Source organism: Symphodus melops, assembly GCF_947650265.1.
Source record: "Symphodus melops genome assembly, chromosome: 18".
In the NCBI taxonomy this organism is placed as follows: Eukaryota; Metazoa; Chordata; class Actinopteri; order Labriformes; family Labridae; genus Symphodus; species Symphodus melops.
In genome coordinates this window covers 17863968-17880918 of record NC_136708.1, presented here as the reverse complement: position 1 = coordinate 17880918, position 16951 = coordinate 17863968, and the positions used below count along the sequence as shown (strand labels likewise).

General features: G+C 40.5%; 1 protein-coding gene across 2 annotated transcripts in view; it reads left to right on the top strand.

Moving 5' to 3' along the window:
* LOC306839859 (sodium bicarbonate cotransporter 3-like) overlaps positions 1 to 16951 on the top strand; it is a 36737-nt gene that overhangs the window by 3230 nt on the left and 16556 nt on the right. For both annotated transcript variants that reach the window (XM_079368804.1, XM_079368805.1), the window contains exons 2-6: positions 9803 to 9884; positions 10617 to 10766; positions 13329 to 13467; positions 14124 to 14284; positions 14443 to 14631. In XM_079368804.1, coding sequence (XP_079224930.1) covers positions 9803 to 9884; positions 10617 to 10766; positions 13329 to 13467; positions 14124 to 14284; positions 14443 to 14631 — 721 coding nt within the window. The remainder of the gene's footprint in view (positions 1 to 9802; positions 9885 to 10616; positions 10767 to 13328; positions 13468 to 14123; positions 14285 to 14442; positions 14632 to 16951) is intronic.

Genomic DNA, 16951 nt, shown 5'->3' with positions numbered 1-16951 from the left:
AAAATAGGCCGTCTGCACCTTTACTCTGTGCGGAGCTGTGCTCTAATCCATAATTTCTACAGTGCTATGTTTTTAATCAGCACCACTGTCTATTTGTGGACAGTCCGAAAGCGCGCGCCCCACTTGGTCTGTTTCTGCAGCGTAAGTGCATCCATGTGCAGCTGTACACATGGTTCACAAGGTCAAAAGAGAACTATAAGATGACATGAACATAAAGAGAATAACATGAAAACAGCATGAGGCATCTGAGGCTGACTTGTTTGGGTTTAATTTTGATAAAATGATTAAACACAATATATATTGTTTTATTTTGAAATATAAGGGATGCCCTGTGCATTCCTTTGTCTGACATTTAACTATTATAGGACGTTTTATAGGATTTTTTTGTAAATGTCCACATTTACATAAATGCAAATAAGATAAGTGCACCCAGGACGCAGTCTGCTCTGCACTGAAGTTTGCACACATTTAACCCTTTGACTGTCCTTTAAGGATCCCAGGCAATCTTTTTTTCTTTCATTTGCACAGGTTTAGCACCCACAAAAGTGGTGGAATCCTTTTTTTATTTTTTTATTTATTGAGCGAAACAATAGGAAAAAAATAGACATTTTTTCGAGAGATGTGCGCAATTAGTTTGCAAGACATTTAACGTTGTGACCTTCGACTGCAAAAAATAAAGTCAGTTAAAGTAATTATTTCTATTTCTATAAATATTGGCCCTAATGCTTGTTGTGTCTAAGCTGTATCGCAGCAATCAGCAGCTAGCTGGGGCTGTAGATGAGGATCATCCCACTTTACTTGATGGATGTGAACCAGTGCAGTAGACAGATGGCATCTCGTAGCTGAAGTGCAGGTAAACTGGCACATTTGATCGGAGCCGTGAATGAAGCACAGGCGTGTGCTGCTAGCACTGATAGCTTTAGCCATGACAAAACAATTAGACATTGTTTACCTGTTGAGTGATGCCTCCTCAGTGTTGTTATTGACAAATGTGATTCACTTTTTTATATCGGAATGAAATGGGCCACACACAATATGGGTTTGGACCATGTTTACTGTTTAATTACCTTTAGATTACTCCACTAGTCCTTGTTTGTATATCTATTTAATTGACAGGATATTAGTTGCTGTGAAAATCCCCAAATTTAAATCGATGAAATATTTTGTAATTTTTTAAACTCAATTTTTTTTTCTCCTACTAGAGAATTGAACCTGCCAATTGATTGTGAGATTTCTATTCAGTGATCGGATTCAGTAGTCGGATCAACAAATACATAAAATACAAAAAAATACATTTGATGCACCAAGTTGTGAAGCTAAAGCTGGAATTTCTAATGCTGATCCTCATTTACAGAAATCAGTTGTCCTTAATCTTTTACCTCAAATGTTTGTCCTGCTGAATAACACTTGTGTATTTGCTCTGTGTTTGTGTTCACTCTGGACTATTCACAGGCTCTTAGATAGTTGAGTCAAAATTTCCTGATGCCTCGTCTCAGCCTTTAGATGTCACTGTTTCGATTTAAATGCGTGCACTCTTTATATTCCTTATCATCAGGTGTCACAGTTTTTAATTTTGTTTCACCTTCATCTTTCTGGTTGTGTGGTTCATGTTCTTAGAGCTGACTTGGGATCTAATGAATGTCATGTGAACAGAGTATGTCCGGACTGGACAAGGATAGCCAGCATTCCTTTGAATTAATCTGTTTTTAGGAACATGGTCTTTTTGTCCTTCTCATGTAACAGTTCTTTTTGTGGACAGGAAACAAGTGACCCACAGTTCTTAGTATAATAACAGTTTGTTGAAAGACGTTTATAACCTTCAGGCTCTGATCAATATCGTCAATGTCAAAGTCAAAGACAGAGAGGCATTGGGGTATCGTGCCTTTTCAATTCATTGCACCCTGTGAGGAATGTACAGCCTACACGTGTGCTTGTTTCTATTTATCTGTGTTGGGGGTGGGTCTTCATTTGTGACCTGAATACCTCAGCGGGTGAGCTTTGAATGTCCTCCAAATGCGTGTGCGTGTCCTCCATGGGGCAGTGTTTATGTGCATGTGTGTTTGGGCTCTTGGCTGGTCGAATGAAATATTCATGGTGGCACGGTGGGATTGGCTGCTGAGCAAAGAGCGGGCTGACAGGATAAAGCCGAGCAGTGTGCGTTTTAAAGCAGCACTCTCTCTCGCTCGCTCTCTCTCTCTCTTTTCTTTTCTCTGTATAAAGAGATGTGCAGAGGAAGAGGGAACAGACGAGTGCGACAGTGTCTCTGTGAGCACGTAGCTCTCACACACCTTCTACAGTAGAGCAAAGCGACAACAGAACGGAGGAACTGGCTATCGTCCCGGCTTCTTTGCTTTGATGTTTTAGTCTAAATGGAGGAACAGAGCGAAGGGGGGCATGTGCTCACGGTACGTCTGGTCCTCTGTGTGTGTATGTGTGTGTGTGTGTGTGTGTGTGTGTGTGCGTGTGTGTGTGTGTGGTTTTTATGTGTGTCTAACGGTCGTGTCTACACTTCATCAGGAATCAAGTGGCTGTGTTTGAGCAGCGTTATTAGTGAGGTTGTGTTAAATATGGATTTAATCCATTTTGGGTCTTCATTTGTAGAGTGAGTAGTGGTCCGTGGTAATGAATGGAGCAGGTGGTCAATACATATGAGCAGACTGAAATAGGCAGAGGTGTCAGGATGTGTGCGGTGGGGGATGAGAAGCCGTTGCCTCATCGGACATGCGTTTTGAAATAGAAACGTTTCCTTCCCTCTGTTTGATCGCCTCGAGGAGCAGAAAGGAGAGGAAAGAGGCAGGCACAGTTATGGCTGCTTGTAGGAGCGGGACAAGGAGAACAGGAAGGAAGAGAGGAGAGAGGCAAGGAGTGTCAGGGAGAGGACCACAATATATTGGTCTGCCAAGGCAGCTAAAAGCAAAACAAGCTGCACGCTATCAATAGAGATGTTTGCTGTCTGACTTAAAATAAATAAAATGCTTGTTTTCATTCAGGCTTGTGATTATGCCCAGTGTGGGAGCGATGAGCTCGGAGGTTCTGTTAAAATCAGATGATCATTTAAAGAGGGATATGTTTGTTGGATAGAGAAACCTATTGGTTTCCATCTTTGTGTTTATGTGTGTTTCTAAATATTCATTTAATCCAGGAAAGACTACCTGTTTGTTCCTTTAACATTCATTCCAAATTAAATGTGTTTCCAGCATGTGGAACAACGCCTCCCTTTTTGAGCCCTGTGTAAAGGTTGTAGGGAGGTCCATAATTGTATGGCTCAACCAAAATATTGCTGCTCACTCAACTAATGTATTTACTATTTGTTGTAACATTTATCTTACAGCTTCTTGTCTGTTATTGGATTTGATTTAGTTCCTAAAACAAAAGTTGATAAAATAAAAATGTTTGCTCTTTTTAACAGGACCATTGTCCCCATTTCATTTTATACATAGAGCATAAAGACACTAAACAAACAGACATTTACGAGAAAGCACAAAAGAATGAAAGCACATTAAACACACTAAAGTATCACAGGACTAAAAGAGGGATTTTAGGTGCTGATTGGATTAGTATTGTGACTCTGAAGTATTCCAATTGAACACGGATCAGTAACGTCCATAATTGTGTTTTTTTTCCTCTTTAAACAAAAGCAAAACTCAAAACATACAATCGTAGATGGGGTTGAATATTATGTGTCAAATTTTCAAAAACAATACACATGTAAAAAAAAAAAATAGACCTTATAAAATAAATCAATCCGAAACCAAACTCTTTTTTTGTCCCACCCCTAACGCCATGACCTTACTTTGCTAGCAGCTGTCTATAACCTTTAAATTGTCTGTCACTTTTTCTGTTTTCAGTCATGATTTAATTAGTTACATAATATAACAATAGTTGGCGTAAATAGAAGCCAATATTCTGATCCTTAGTATTCAATTGTGCATTGGCAGAAAGAAATATTCAGTCATCTCGAGGGATAGGTCTCTCACTATGTAACACATTTCTTACGTCAGTCTCTATTGATTGGACCAGGTCCCAGTAAAGCAACGCTGGCAAGGGACCGAGATTAGAGGGAAGCAGGCCTGTTGGCTTGTTGGATTGCTGGTTGTTTCCTTTAATGGTTGGCTAAAGAGGTGTTTGGCTGCTGCTGAGTTTAATCATCCCACAAAAACAAGCGAGGTAAACCGTCTTGTTGACAGCTTACGGTCTGTAAAAGAAGAAGGCATTGTCAATCAGTGACTTTTTTTTTTTCTTTCCATTTTGTCTTTGGAATTAATTTACACTAAGAGTTCAACAAAGATAGCCTGATGACATGTGTCCACAAAAATGTACTCTGTGGGCACTATTTATGCATGAAATGTCGATGGAGTATTAAAGAAAATATGTTTTGTTTTTTATAAAGAAGATTTCTAGTGCAATCGTTTGTACAATTATAGCTATGTTAAGTCTTTTCATTTATTGAAGCCTCATTGTAGACAAGTAAGGCTGTGGTATTTGGGTGAATTGTCTTTAGAGAGGAAAAGGACCTGTATTAAGCAACTGTGGTATCACACACACTGTACTATGTTGTACTTTCATTAAGCAGCACCCTGAACATGAACCATTTCAACATAATGAACCAATCTGAAACCGTCTCCGACTCAGCCAGCCACTGCTGCTGTAACACTGTACATTTCTGAGTTTGTGAGATGAATAAAGGATTATCTTATCTTATCACTTTTGTTGTCCCTCCTATGAAAACCTTCACTGAGTGAGTGCATCTCTCGGTTCAAGAGCTCAACTGGCAGAAATGAACTGATTGGTTCAGTAATGGATTCAACACAGCCACTCTTACCCTAAAGAAATTCAGGGGCCTGCTATCAATTTCACGCACAAGCTAAAGCACCAAACAATTTAAGCAATAAACAATACTGAAAACATGAATTTAGAATTTGGAATATATTGAACATGGATCATAGGACAACCTTTATTTTGTACTTCCTTGTTTACATATGATAATCCTTGTGTTCACTCTTTAAGGTTCATATGAACCGTACATCCCCTTCCTGCTTACAGCCCAACACTCGTGAGCTGCTGTAAAGGCCACTGAAAATCACAGACACACTGACAGCAGTGTTTCCCCTACCATCATTTTAGGGGGGGCGCCCCTCCCCACCAAACCCCCGAAGATGAAGTTTATAAAAAATAAAAGTATTTATCTATTTTTTGCGAGCTTTTGTGCCTTTATTGTAGAGCTAGGATAGTGATCTGGAAATCAGGGAAAGAGATGTTGAATGACCTGCAGGAAAAGAAGCCACAGGTCAGATTCGAACCCAGGCCGCTTAGAGGACTACCGCCTCCGTACACGGGGCGCGCACACTAACCACTGCACTGGCAATAGCACAACTCAACCACGTGTGAAAGAAAAGAAGGTAAGGGGCAAGTGCTAGAGATCTAAAAATGAGAAATGATGAAGACAAGAGTGACACTTTTAGTTGTTATCATCTCACTTTTCATTGCCACGTGGAATGTACTCTATACTCCTCCACATTTGTCCCCTCTGAGGTGTACTGAGAAAAGCCAGGGTTGGCTTAACCTGCTGTACGCTGCTTTCAGTTCTTCTCAAAAGAGGTGAAGTTATGTTCCCATGTGACATGGAGGGGCTTCTGATGACAATTCCCCACTATGCTAGACATCTGTTTACTCAGTGGTATTGGGAGCTGACTGGTTTGAATCCCTCAAGAAATGTGTCTCATGTGGCAGCCCACGTCTTTCTGGGAAGTTATGGGTCATGAAACACAGCGCTGACACACAAATCCTCTGAGTTTTCTTTTTTTTCCCCTTCATCCCGAAGTGAAATGTAGTGTGAAGTATTACTGCTTTGTTGATCAGGTTTGGTGGTATATTTGATTTAAAAAAAAGTCTGAATCCTTGTATCCACTATACAAACAATATCTCTCTATTGACAGGACAGAAAACAGTGCCAGACTCATATTAGCTCGTCTGGCTTTTTTTAACTGTATAAACATGAGCAGAAAACATATCTGCCGTCCATCAACAGCCTATCGGTTTGCTTTTCTGACACAGCTTGCCTTTTTTTTTTTTTTTGCCTGTCAAGCCCGACCTCCTGTCACTGCTGGTGTAGCCCAACCACAGCTGGGCTTTGTGGGCACAATGGCCAATCGCCTGGCCAGCCTGTGGACTGCTGCCGTGATAGACTCCAAAGTTTATTTTGGACAAAGCTATGTGACAGATTGCATCACGCGTTCTTAAATTGTCTCGAGCCATTCAGGGTCAAGGGCACAACAGTATTCAACACGTGCATGTTCTTGATGATACAGGCATGACGACAACATGGACAGAAAAGATGTTAATTGATGTTTGTACATAAACAAGTGTTAATACAGTCGCATTAAGAGATTTGTGAATGTGGTATTTTAAGAAGATTAGAAATACTCATGAAGAAGGGATAGTTAAACGCTAGATTTTCTGTGACCTGCTTGTATGGATTTATGTGAGTCCTGCAGAATAGGATATTACAACTCGAGCCATTAGCCAAACTCATTTTAAACATTTCTCTCTCACCAAATACATGTTTTTAATCACTAATAGAAAGACTAAAGAAAGGGTTATTACACAGCTCAAGTCATCATATGACCTTTATTACACATTAGAACCTTTAAATCTTTTACATTTACATTTGCTCTTTCATTTAAAAGTGATTACACTACAATGCAAATAAACTATTCATATGTAGACAGATGTACATTTTCAATTTCATGTTATTATTCAGTGCCTCTAAATAACACAAAACCTGGAGAGAGCCGTCCAGTTTTGGTCACCTTTTGTTTCTGCTGAATTATAACTGGTCGTCATCGAGGAGCTGTCAGAGAGCAGGGCAGCTCATTATCATGCAAATCCACAAGCAACTGACACACACACACACACACACACACACACACACACACACACACACACACACACACACACACACACACACACACACACACACACACATGATCACAGCTGGCATCTTTAATTTGAGGTGGAGCTCATCGAGGAGACTGATTATGGTAATATATGTGTTGCGATGTGAATGTCATCATAGACAGGGGTTGTTGTACAGCCGTAATGTGACAGAAAGAGTGTAGGATGCTATGTGCTTTCCATCAGAATGAAAGTTTAGTGAGGTCAGCCAGGAGAAGTGAGGCACACACGAGGCCCTGATGTCATCCACGTATCAAGTATCCTAAAAACACGTGACATGATGTCGCCTTATGTGTCCTCTCTCCTTTCCTTACTCGCAGTGCGTTTTTACATAAGGTCAGAGCACACAAAAGGATCCTACTGTTTGGGACTTTGTTGGATGAAAGTGTTTAAGGTGTACTCTTTTTTCCACGTAAATCTGCCCATTCTTTAAGTGGCAGCGAGCTCGTGTTGCCACTTGCCAGTTATAGGCACACTAAGTCCCTGCCTTGTTACAAAGACAGACGTGTGTGGGTTGTAGGGTGTATTGGCTCATGTGATTAGACATGTTAGCTTTAAAAGAATAACTGACATTTTCAGAATCAGATTACTTTCTTAATCCCATTCGGAGTCTGGTTTTCCAACTATTTTTATGGTTTTGGCATACAGGTACATCGGTATCAGTTGCTGATGCTGGTCGTAAACCAGCAGGAACCTCTCCCAGCACATTCAGTTTAGTTTTGCCCCTATGCTGACCCAGTCTCTATGAGTGGCCCCAATATTCTCTGACTTAATTCCAGGGAGCCATGGTTTATGGTTTTATTTTTACTTATGTGTGTGAGTTTTGACTTTTAAATTACTTTTTCAAAGTAAGAATTTGGAATCAACTGGGGTCAAATGTTTGGGTTCATCATGGAGGAGAGTCTCCTTACATTTAATGTGTCACAGTTGTAACCCACACTTTCTCTTGCTTCATAAATACTTTCTAATCTTATCTTGTCCTTTTAGCTGGTGGTCACTGTTGTATTAAATACACTAAAGAAACATCCACAGGACTTGTCCACTTTGAGTAAAATAATGTCGGGTTTGCCAGAATTATTGGAAAGTATCATCCATCAGTAATTATTATGTAACTCATTCAAAGCAGTCTGATGGATCTGTTCATCTGCAGTTGGCACGTTATCTCAACAACAGTAGCTAACAGTAGCTGTGTCCCAGTTTCAACATTGAACGTCTTTACTTTCTCCTCACTACTTGTGTCAGAAGTTGAAAAACCTTTAGTAGTTTAAAATGCAGATATTTATACCCACATATGTCATATTTTACAGCTAACAACCAAAATATGTTTTTCAACCAATGAAACAAGTAATAAGGAATGACAAGGGAGAAATGTTCAAATCATGGCAACTCTACCCTACTGCTGGTTAAGGATAGGGCGACACCAAGCAGCAACCTCCGGCCTTAAAAAGATGAAGCCAATGTGGTAGTGCAGATTCCTTCAGTTCCTCAAGTGTCCGCTTGAAGGTAGCTCCAGGAACCCCGAAAGACACATGACTGGTAAATAATCAGTTCTTACAGCATAAGTTAACATGTTTACTGCCTGGTCCAAAAAAAACCCCAAATATGTCTGATTAGTTTTTGTCATCACTGACACACACTGTACGGGGGTAAATTTAAAAAAATTAAATAAAATGCTCTGTTTTGATTTTGAAAACGACTTAGGCGTGTAGCTGACATGATTGACAGGTGGGCGCGATGTAACGGTTGATCAAGAGCCTCAGCTTCAGCTCTAAACCTGACATTCGGTAGATTAAAGTTAGGTTGAGCTGTGTGTGTTGTGCACTGTTTTTTTCCCCCGCGGTTAAAGTTTGTCTCCACTGTTGGAGCAGTTGACATTGTTGTAAAAGGTGAAGTGTCATTGAGTGTAATGTTAAAATAAGAAAACGTTCACTTTTTAGAACAGCTCACACTCAAACCTGCAGCTGTAAAAAGGAGTTGGACCACAGTAATAGCAGCTTGTCATCTTCTGTTTTTCGCCGGCTTCATCTATAGTGACAGTTTGTCTGTTTGGTTCTTTACTCATGGTTTGAAGCCACTATTATTTGATAGCTTTGCTTTTTGTGTACACATCCTGACAGCTTTAGGTCTCTCTCAAATTGTCTCACATGTCTCCTTGACTTTGCTATCAGGCTGATTAATTTAACCAAGTTCTTAACCCCTTATATTTAATGAGAGCAGCCAGCTTCTAGTCGTTGCTATGAAACTCGACCTTTATTACAAGGACAGTAACTGTGAACTGATTTTCCAATACATACTCATTAGTTTGTAGGTATGAGCACACAGATAAGACCTCATAACATCCAGTTTTATCTTGCTGTACAAAGGTTGTCTAAGGAAATGAAGTATTTAATTAACTAGACAAAGGTTTATATCAAATCTTCTGCCAAAGTTAATAAATCAGAGTGAACTTATTTTTCCTCCCCAGAACATTTTTTAACAAGATAAAGTATCACATTCTTTCAATCATAAAGCTCACTAAATTTAGTTAAGATCACTTTTCAAGCTTTTAGGTTTGGCTGTCATGTTAAAGTTGTTGCAATGTTTTAAATTCAGAGCGAATAAGAATGGGGAGTATGTGGGGAAAAATAGGAATATATAAACCAACAGAATTTCTTTTGGACCTCTTTCTCGAAAGTGAAGTTTCCATTAAGAGAGTGAGAGGCAATGCAAGAGTAGCTGAGCTGTATTGCCCTTCAGTCTGAAAGAGAGAGTCCTCACTTTGCATTGACTTACAACATTTGTCTTTGTTTCACCAGCATCTCCTGTAACTTCTCTCATGTCTGTTTCTTCTCTCTTCTGTCAATTTCAGGGTCTCGATGAGGAGGCACTAGTTGACCATGGGAAATCCAGCTTCACCACAAACACAAACTATGAAAGAGAAGATTTGGAAAGTAAGTGCAAAACTAAACCGAATTTCTCTTTTTTTAAGCAACGGACAGATTTAGTTCCAAAATCAGCTCACATTAATCAGAAGCCCTGATCAATAAATCTAAATCTATACTATACTGTCCCTTTAAGTGTTCGCTTCTTGTCCTGATATCCTCCCCCTACATCTCAATGTGCATCCTTTACGTGGGCCTGTCACTCCTTGTATCCTCCATCCATTAATATCTCCTTCTCTCCTTTTATGACACCCCTTGAGCCCTCTGCTTTCTGTCCATCTAAGCTGTCAGGTTTTTTTTCCCCCCTCTCCATGCTCTTTCATCTTCTCCGTTTTCTCCATCTCCCTCTTTCTTCCTCTCTGTTTTTCTCCATCTGCTCAGCTCGTGTGCGTGTGTGTCGCTTGTGCCTTCCTCTGAGTGCTGCATCTCGGTTACACTCCTGGGTTCCCTCTCAAATCAAAGAGAGATGACTCATCTATGGAAAATGACTATTGGTAGAGAATGTAGGGCGAAAGCAGGGCGTTTACAACCCAGAACACAGTCCCTGTGCGGCACTAACAATAATGAGGGGAAGTAGATAAAACATTGAATGGATTAAGTGAGAATTGTGAGTACTTTGGTTTCCTTCAAGTAGGTTATCCAGAGAAACCCAAAAAGATAGACAGATTCTTGGTCTTCTGTGTAAAAGAGGTTGTATATGAAAGGCGTCTGATTTGGTATTGCACTCTTTGTTTCCCCCAGGCCACAGAGCCGTCTATGTAGGGGTCCATGTTCCTCTTGGAAGGGAGAGCAAACGGAGGCATCGCCATCGAGGACACAAACACCACCGAAAGAAAAAAGAAAGAGACAACGAGGAAGGCAAGGATGATGGAAGAGAATCCCCCTCTTATGGTACATTTGAAATGCTTTCGATTTACTGCCCAACTCTACCAATGTTTTTCTTCATTATCCTCCTCTGAATTCCCCTCTCTACTGAGTTTACGTCCTACAGCTCATATCAACCACTTTTAAATGTATTTATTTACACAGTCACAGCACTCAGCCACTGACGATAAACAAACACCTCTTGAATCCAGAAAGACAGACCTGGTTTTGACTCGGCCCATCTTTGAATATCGTTTTGCTCGTTGGATTTTTGTGGTGTTTAATTAATTTGTACTACGAAAAAAAATCTCATGCATGTGAACATCATCTGTCACTTTCAACTTTGCTTGACAAACCAGTGACAGGAAAGTTGTAAACGAGTGCACACTATGCTTTTTATTGATATTGCCACGTTAGAGAAACACTCACCCACAAACAGCTTCAGCGAACACTTCTGTATAAAATATTCAGCTCTAAAAGGCGTTAAAGGCCACTGGGTACCTGCCTCTGACATTGACTGAAGGCTATGACATTTTAAGCAATGTTCGCGTGCATCTGTGTGCTGAATCATCTCAGCTGAAAAACTCATTACCAATGCTTACAAACAATACAAACAATGCTTTCAAATAAGATTTGAAACAAACACTGCATATTACATCATTTTGACTGCATGAAATTATCATATCATACAAAAAACTCCACACTAGATTTCAGAATTTGAAGAAAATGTACACCACAATATACTCAACTGTTTGACGTAAGAACGTCAAACAGTTGCCTTCTTTTTCTTCCATTGCCTAATGAACAGCTGTGCTCAGAGCAGTCCACTTGTGGTCAAATCAGTACACACCACTAATTACTCTCTCTCTCTCTCTCTCTCTCTCTCTCTCTCTCTCTCTCTCTCTCTCTCTCTCTCTCTCTCTCTCTCTCTCTCTCTCTCTCTCTCTCTCTCTCTCTCTCTCTCTAACCCCACTCTCCTCTCCTCAATGTTTGTATTCACTTTGATAGACATTGCAAGTAACTTTATTATTTGACTCTTCACTGAGAGTGAGTGAGTGAGTTAATATGTTTTAGATTTTCCCAAAACATATAAATCTAGTGTTTTTGTTGTTTTTGTTGTAAGACGTACATATGAAAGATAACAAAGGTAATCCAATGTGGTCGGCACGTCTTAATATGCAGCCTTTCTTTTGAAAACAACATCTCGCTCTAAAAGAAACTCATTCTGAAGCAGCCCTCTGCTCACCCACTCAGTTGGACCTTCATTACATATCCCACAGAGAGACACCCACATTCCCTTTCTAGCTGCTGAATTGGGTGTAAATCAAGTTTGTGGAGACTTGTGCTGTGATGTTGTTATTTGTACTCTTTCTGCATAATGATGCACCATATTTCATTTATTTCTTGTTTTATTTGAAAAGGGACAATATTAATTCATCAACTTTTGGACATCATAAAAATTCCCCAAGGTAGACTAAAGAATAATTGTCAGCAGTCCCTTTGCCAGATGCTGTTTGGCATCTAAATATTGAAAATAACAATTTTCAAACATCAATAGGGGAAGAACAAACGTATACATAAAAATCAAATGAAGAGCAGACAGTATCCAGTCTTGGATGTAATCAGATGATACCGTTACGAGGCTTTGAGTATAGGATGGCAAATGTAGACAGAAGATCATTTTTAAATATCCCTCCTTATTTACCAATAAATGATGGAAAGCAGTAAGTGCTGACTTTTCCACCTACTGTATCAGCTGAAAAACTCCACTAACTTACTGTAACAGTGTTTATTGATTAAACCACGTTAATGCATTCGTAGATTGTACTTCTACTGCTATTTTGTGTCCAACTGTATTGTCTCATAGAAGTTACTCTTGTATCCTCTTTTCCAGAAAGGACCACGCAAATTGTCCTATTCAGAAAAACAAGTTATTAGCCTGGCTGTAATTTGGTCCATGGCCACGCAAAGTTATGAAGTAAGGCAAGGCAGGTTTATTGATCTTGTCTTTAATGTCTGGATTTCAAAGAGCCGAGAGTTTCAGCGGACCTGCAGTTGAATTAGTAATTGAACGCAGCAGCAACATATTGTGAATATGAAGCCATCTCACACGTGCGTTTGTACACCAGACCGCTTCACACTGTTCCTACGTGTTAATAAGAAATAACTCCTGTTTGCTCTCATCACTTCATCTTTGCCCATCTGTGGCGTTTAGTCTTGTAAGCTGCCATATCTCTCTGTTTTCTTTCTGGTTTCAGAAGCTTTAAATCTGTGCTGTTATTCAGTCAGTCATCAAAGGTGGCTCATGGATACTGTGTTATATGAACATGTGATTTGTTACCCCTCAGCGTTACTCACCAAAATGCTTTGTTTGTGTACTTGACGTCTTTCAAACGAGAGTTTTCGAATGATTTTGACCTGAATACTTTCAGCCATGTCAATCTCTGCCTTGAGTCTATATTCTTGGTCTATTACTGCCCCTTCGGGATGATTGGTATGACATTTTTGTCTCAACTGTACATTGTGTCTATTGTTATGGAAACATTGCTGAAATGACTTCTGGCCTTTCCCCACTTATGACTTGTGCAGACACACCATCCCAGAGGGTCCAGTTCATCTTGGGTACAGAAGACGATGACCTGGAGCACGTCCCCCATGACCTTTTTACTGAGCTGGATGAGCTCTCCTTTAGAGATGGCAGTGCCACTGAATGGAAGGAGACTGCCAGGTCAGAAAGCAACTCAAGGGGGACATCTTTTGTTTCAAATGAGAGCAATAGAGCGCGTCAAAGAGTTTTTTTCTTTTGTTTTTGTTTTTTTGTTTTTTGCTCAAAATGTGAGGTCTTTAATGTACCTTTGTGATGGCTTTGTTGAATGTAACATTTAACTTGAAACCCAGAGATGTTTAGTCACAATAATCAGATGACAAACTTTGATTTCTCACGACACAAAAGTCAAAAACTGTTGTTCTAAGAACATGAACATTTGAGCCCATTGCCCCGTTTCAATATCTCATTCTTTTTCTTGTTCTATGACTGTATTGGGAAACAGTGTTGAAACAGTTCTCTTCTCTTTAAAAAAATAAAATAAAAACGGCCTCTAATTTGAGCTGAAGAGACAGACTCTAACTGTGACATAACTTAACATAACTTTGTTTTTCCCTCTCTGACAAAAAAGCAAGCTCCATATGAGAATAGCTTGAAATCAATTGTGTTTCACTATACTCTCTGATAAATGGAATTAGCAAAAGAACATTTAGCCAGGAATGAGACACTTTACATTGAACTCAAATATAACAATTTTTTTGCAAGTTGAAAAGTTGAATTGTAGATTCAAGAAAAGCATTTGGGTCTCAGTGTGTATCTGTCTGTATGATTATGTGCAGATGGTTGAAGTTTGAAGAGGACGTAGAAGATGGTGGGGAGAGGTGGAGTAAACCCTACGTGGCTACTTTGTCACTACACAGCTTATTTGAACTGCGGAGCTGCATACTCAATGGCACAGTCATGCTGGATATGAGGGCCAACAGCATTGAGGAAATTGCAGGTAAAATAAATTAAAAGGAAATATGCTTTGAGACCCATTTCTCATGTTAAAAAATCCAACAAATACATGAACTACCTCAATAACCTACATTTCCTTGCTCAATGCAGAACTGTTTGTTTCCTTGCTGTGTTCATGTCTTTGCCTTTGTTACCCCTCAGACATGGTGATAGACAGCATGGTAGCAACAGGCCAGCTGAAGGAGGATTTACGCAACATGGTGCGGGAAGCCATGCTGAAGAAACATCACCACCAGAACGAGAGAAAGCTCAGCAATCGCATCCCTCTGGTGCGCTCCATCGCTGACATAGGCAAGAAACATTCTGATCCGCTCTTGCTTGAACGAAACGGTGAGATCCTCCTATGCGCTTGCATTTCTTTTTCCTCCATTATTTTCCACCACCGGGGAGCTGTTCCTAAAAAATATATATATATCCATTGTTCAAATCCCTCAATGCCAGCGTAGAAGGTGGATGGTAAAAGTGAGTAAAATCTAGAGAATGATCAGCACTGAAACAGCTGTCCCCTTAGTGAAAGAGAAATCTGGGTGCTAGTGACTGTGCTAACCTGAATGGCTGGCCTGGCTTGGGGTTTGAATTAATGATTGTTTTTACTCCATAGGGTGACACTCAGGAATTATTGCTTTTCAGTCAGCATTGTTTATACTTTGGACTGGGCATGCCCACAGTGGTGCTAATGTATGGTGTGCATTTTACATTGTGAAAGAAATATGAAATTCTCCACTTCTCTGCTTGTGTGTTTTTTTTGTTTTCTCGGGCTTGCATTTTCATACCATTAAACCTGAAACACAGGTGTGAAAGGTCAAACATAATATTTGTGATGATGGTTGGTGATGGTGATTGCTGCAGTGTGATCGATTTATGCTCTGTGCCAAATAGATGTATGTGGAGAATTTAAGACTGGCCTGTTGTTGAAGAGCACATGTATGCTGACAGCGCACTGACGTCGTGCTAACTCCATCCTGTCCTGCATGCAGGCCTCTCTGAACATTGAGTTCACCTCAGTCTTGTTGTGTGACTGGTTTGTTTGGATTTAAATGAGACAAGTTGTTTGGCTCTGTGGACCCTCCTACATGCCTCTCTGAATCATTCTCAGTGTCCTCTGCACACAGCCATGCTTTCGCTCACGTTTATGCAAGCACGAGTCTCTCTAACTACACCTCTGCCACGCTCTTGCTGCCCACCCCTTCCGGCTGCGTCTCCTCCAGATACCATCCCCGTGATGTACTCCTACCTCATTTGTTTTTTCCTCTCTGCTCCATCCCTTATTCCTTTCCTTCCTTTTCTCTCTCCCCTTTCCTCTCCTCCTTGTGCATTTGTCTCCTTTGTTAGGAGAGGGCCTGTCCTCTTCACGTCTCTCTCTCCACAAGCCAGGGGCGGCCTCCTCTGTCTCCAACCTCTACCAGAGACAAGAGTCCAAGGTCTCCGTCCTGCTCAACCATCTCCTGCCCTCTTCTTCCTTCAACACTGGGCCCTTCGCAGGCCAATCCACCCTCACCACCCCTCAAAATACCCCCAGTCCCTCCCGTTCCCACGGCGCAGGCCCTGGCCCTCAAGGTATCCCTGAGGTGGTAGTTTCTCCCCCTGAGGATGACGACCCTCCAAACTCTGCGGGAGAAGCGGCAGCATCAACACAGCTCAGCCGGAGAACATCCTCTGCATCCCAGGGTCTTGAGCTGCTGCCCTTAGAAGGCAAATATCTGTGTAGCCCGCCAGTGTGAGTCACGGCTTGAACAGAGAACACTAGCACTAGCATGAAAGCTCTGCTTCCTGTAACTTCTAACTCTCCCCACCTGCCGCCATCCCATTCATATCTCACAGCAAGGTTCACAAGCTAAGACATTCCTCCTATTTTTATCCACAAAGATTTTTAAACATTTCACATTTTCCACTTCATGATTCTTTCTTCTGTTCCTTCTTTGTTTTAATTTGTTCCGCTCAGCCATTTTTTTTTTACTAACATCTTCCTTCATTCTTAACTTTTTTTTTAAAAATTTCTTTCTGCCATTCAAAACATTTCTGTTACCTCCCTAAATTTTTTTTTTTTTTAGGATTTTCCTCAGCATCAAAGCCTTGCTTGGCACTGTTCCCTTCACACCTACTTCACTGTGATTCCATGGCTTCCTTCTCAAATGTTGGAGTCTGTGCATAATGCATCATGTGTCCTGTGATGTTTGATTTTCAGTCACCAACCCTATCAAACTATTTCCAGTTGATGGGTTGATTTCATATAGGACAAGATAGAAAGGTTGTGTATATTTTAGATCCTGATTATTTGTGTTTACTTAAGTTATTACCACCATCATAGTCATTTAGTTCTGGATGTCTGATAATGTAATTTAATGTATAAGCAAGCTGTAGGTGCAGGTACACTGTGGGAGGGAACTCTATCAAAACGCTTAAAGCCAATCTCAATGTAGCTGTCACAGTTTGCTTCAGTATTTGTCAGGGTCACACCCCTCTTCTTTCCCCTACTCCCCTCTTCCATCTTCCCACTCCAATCCAGGAAGTGCTGATTACTAGGGACAGCTACAACAAGTCCTATGAGCTGAGACTAATGCAGTGTTCGCCATTATAATAAGAAGAGAGGAATTCCATTAGGGATCTGTTTTTGCAAACCGTCGTCTATGTTTTAATCATTAACACAAAA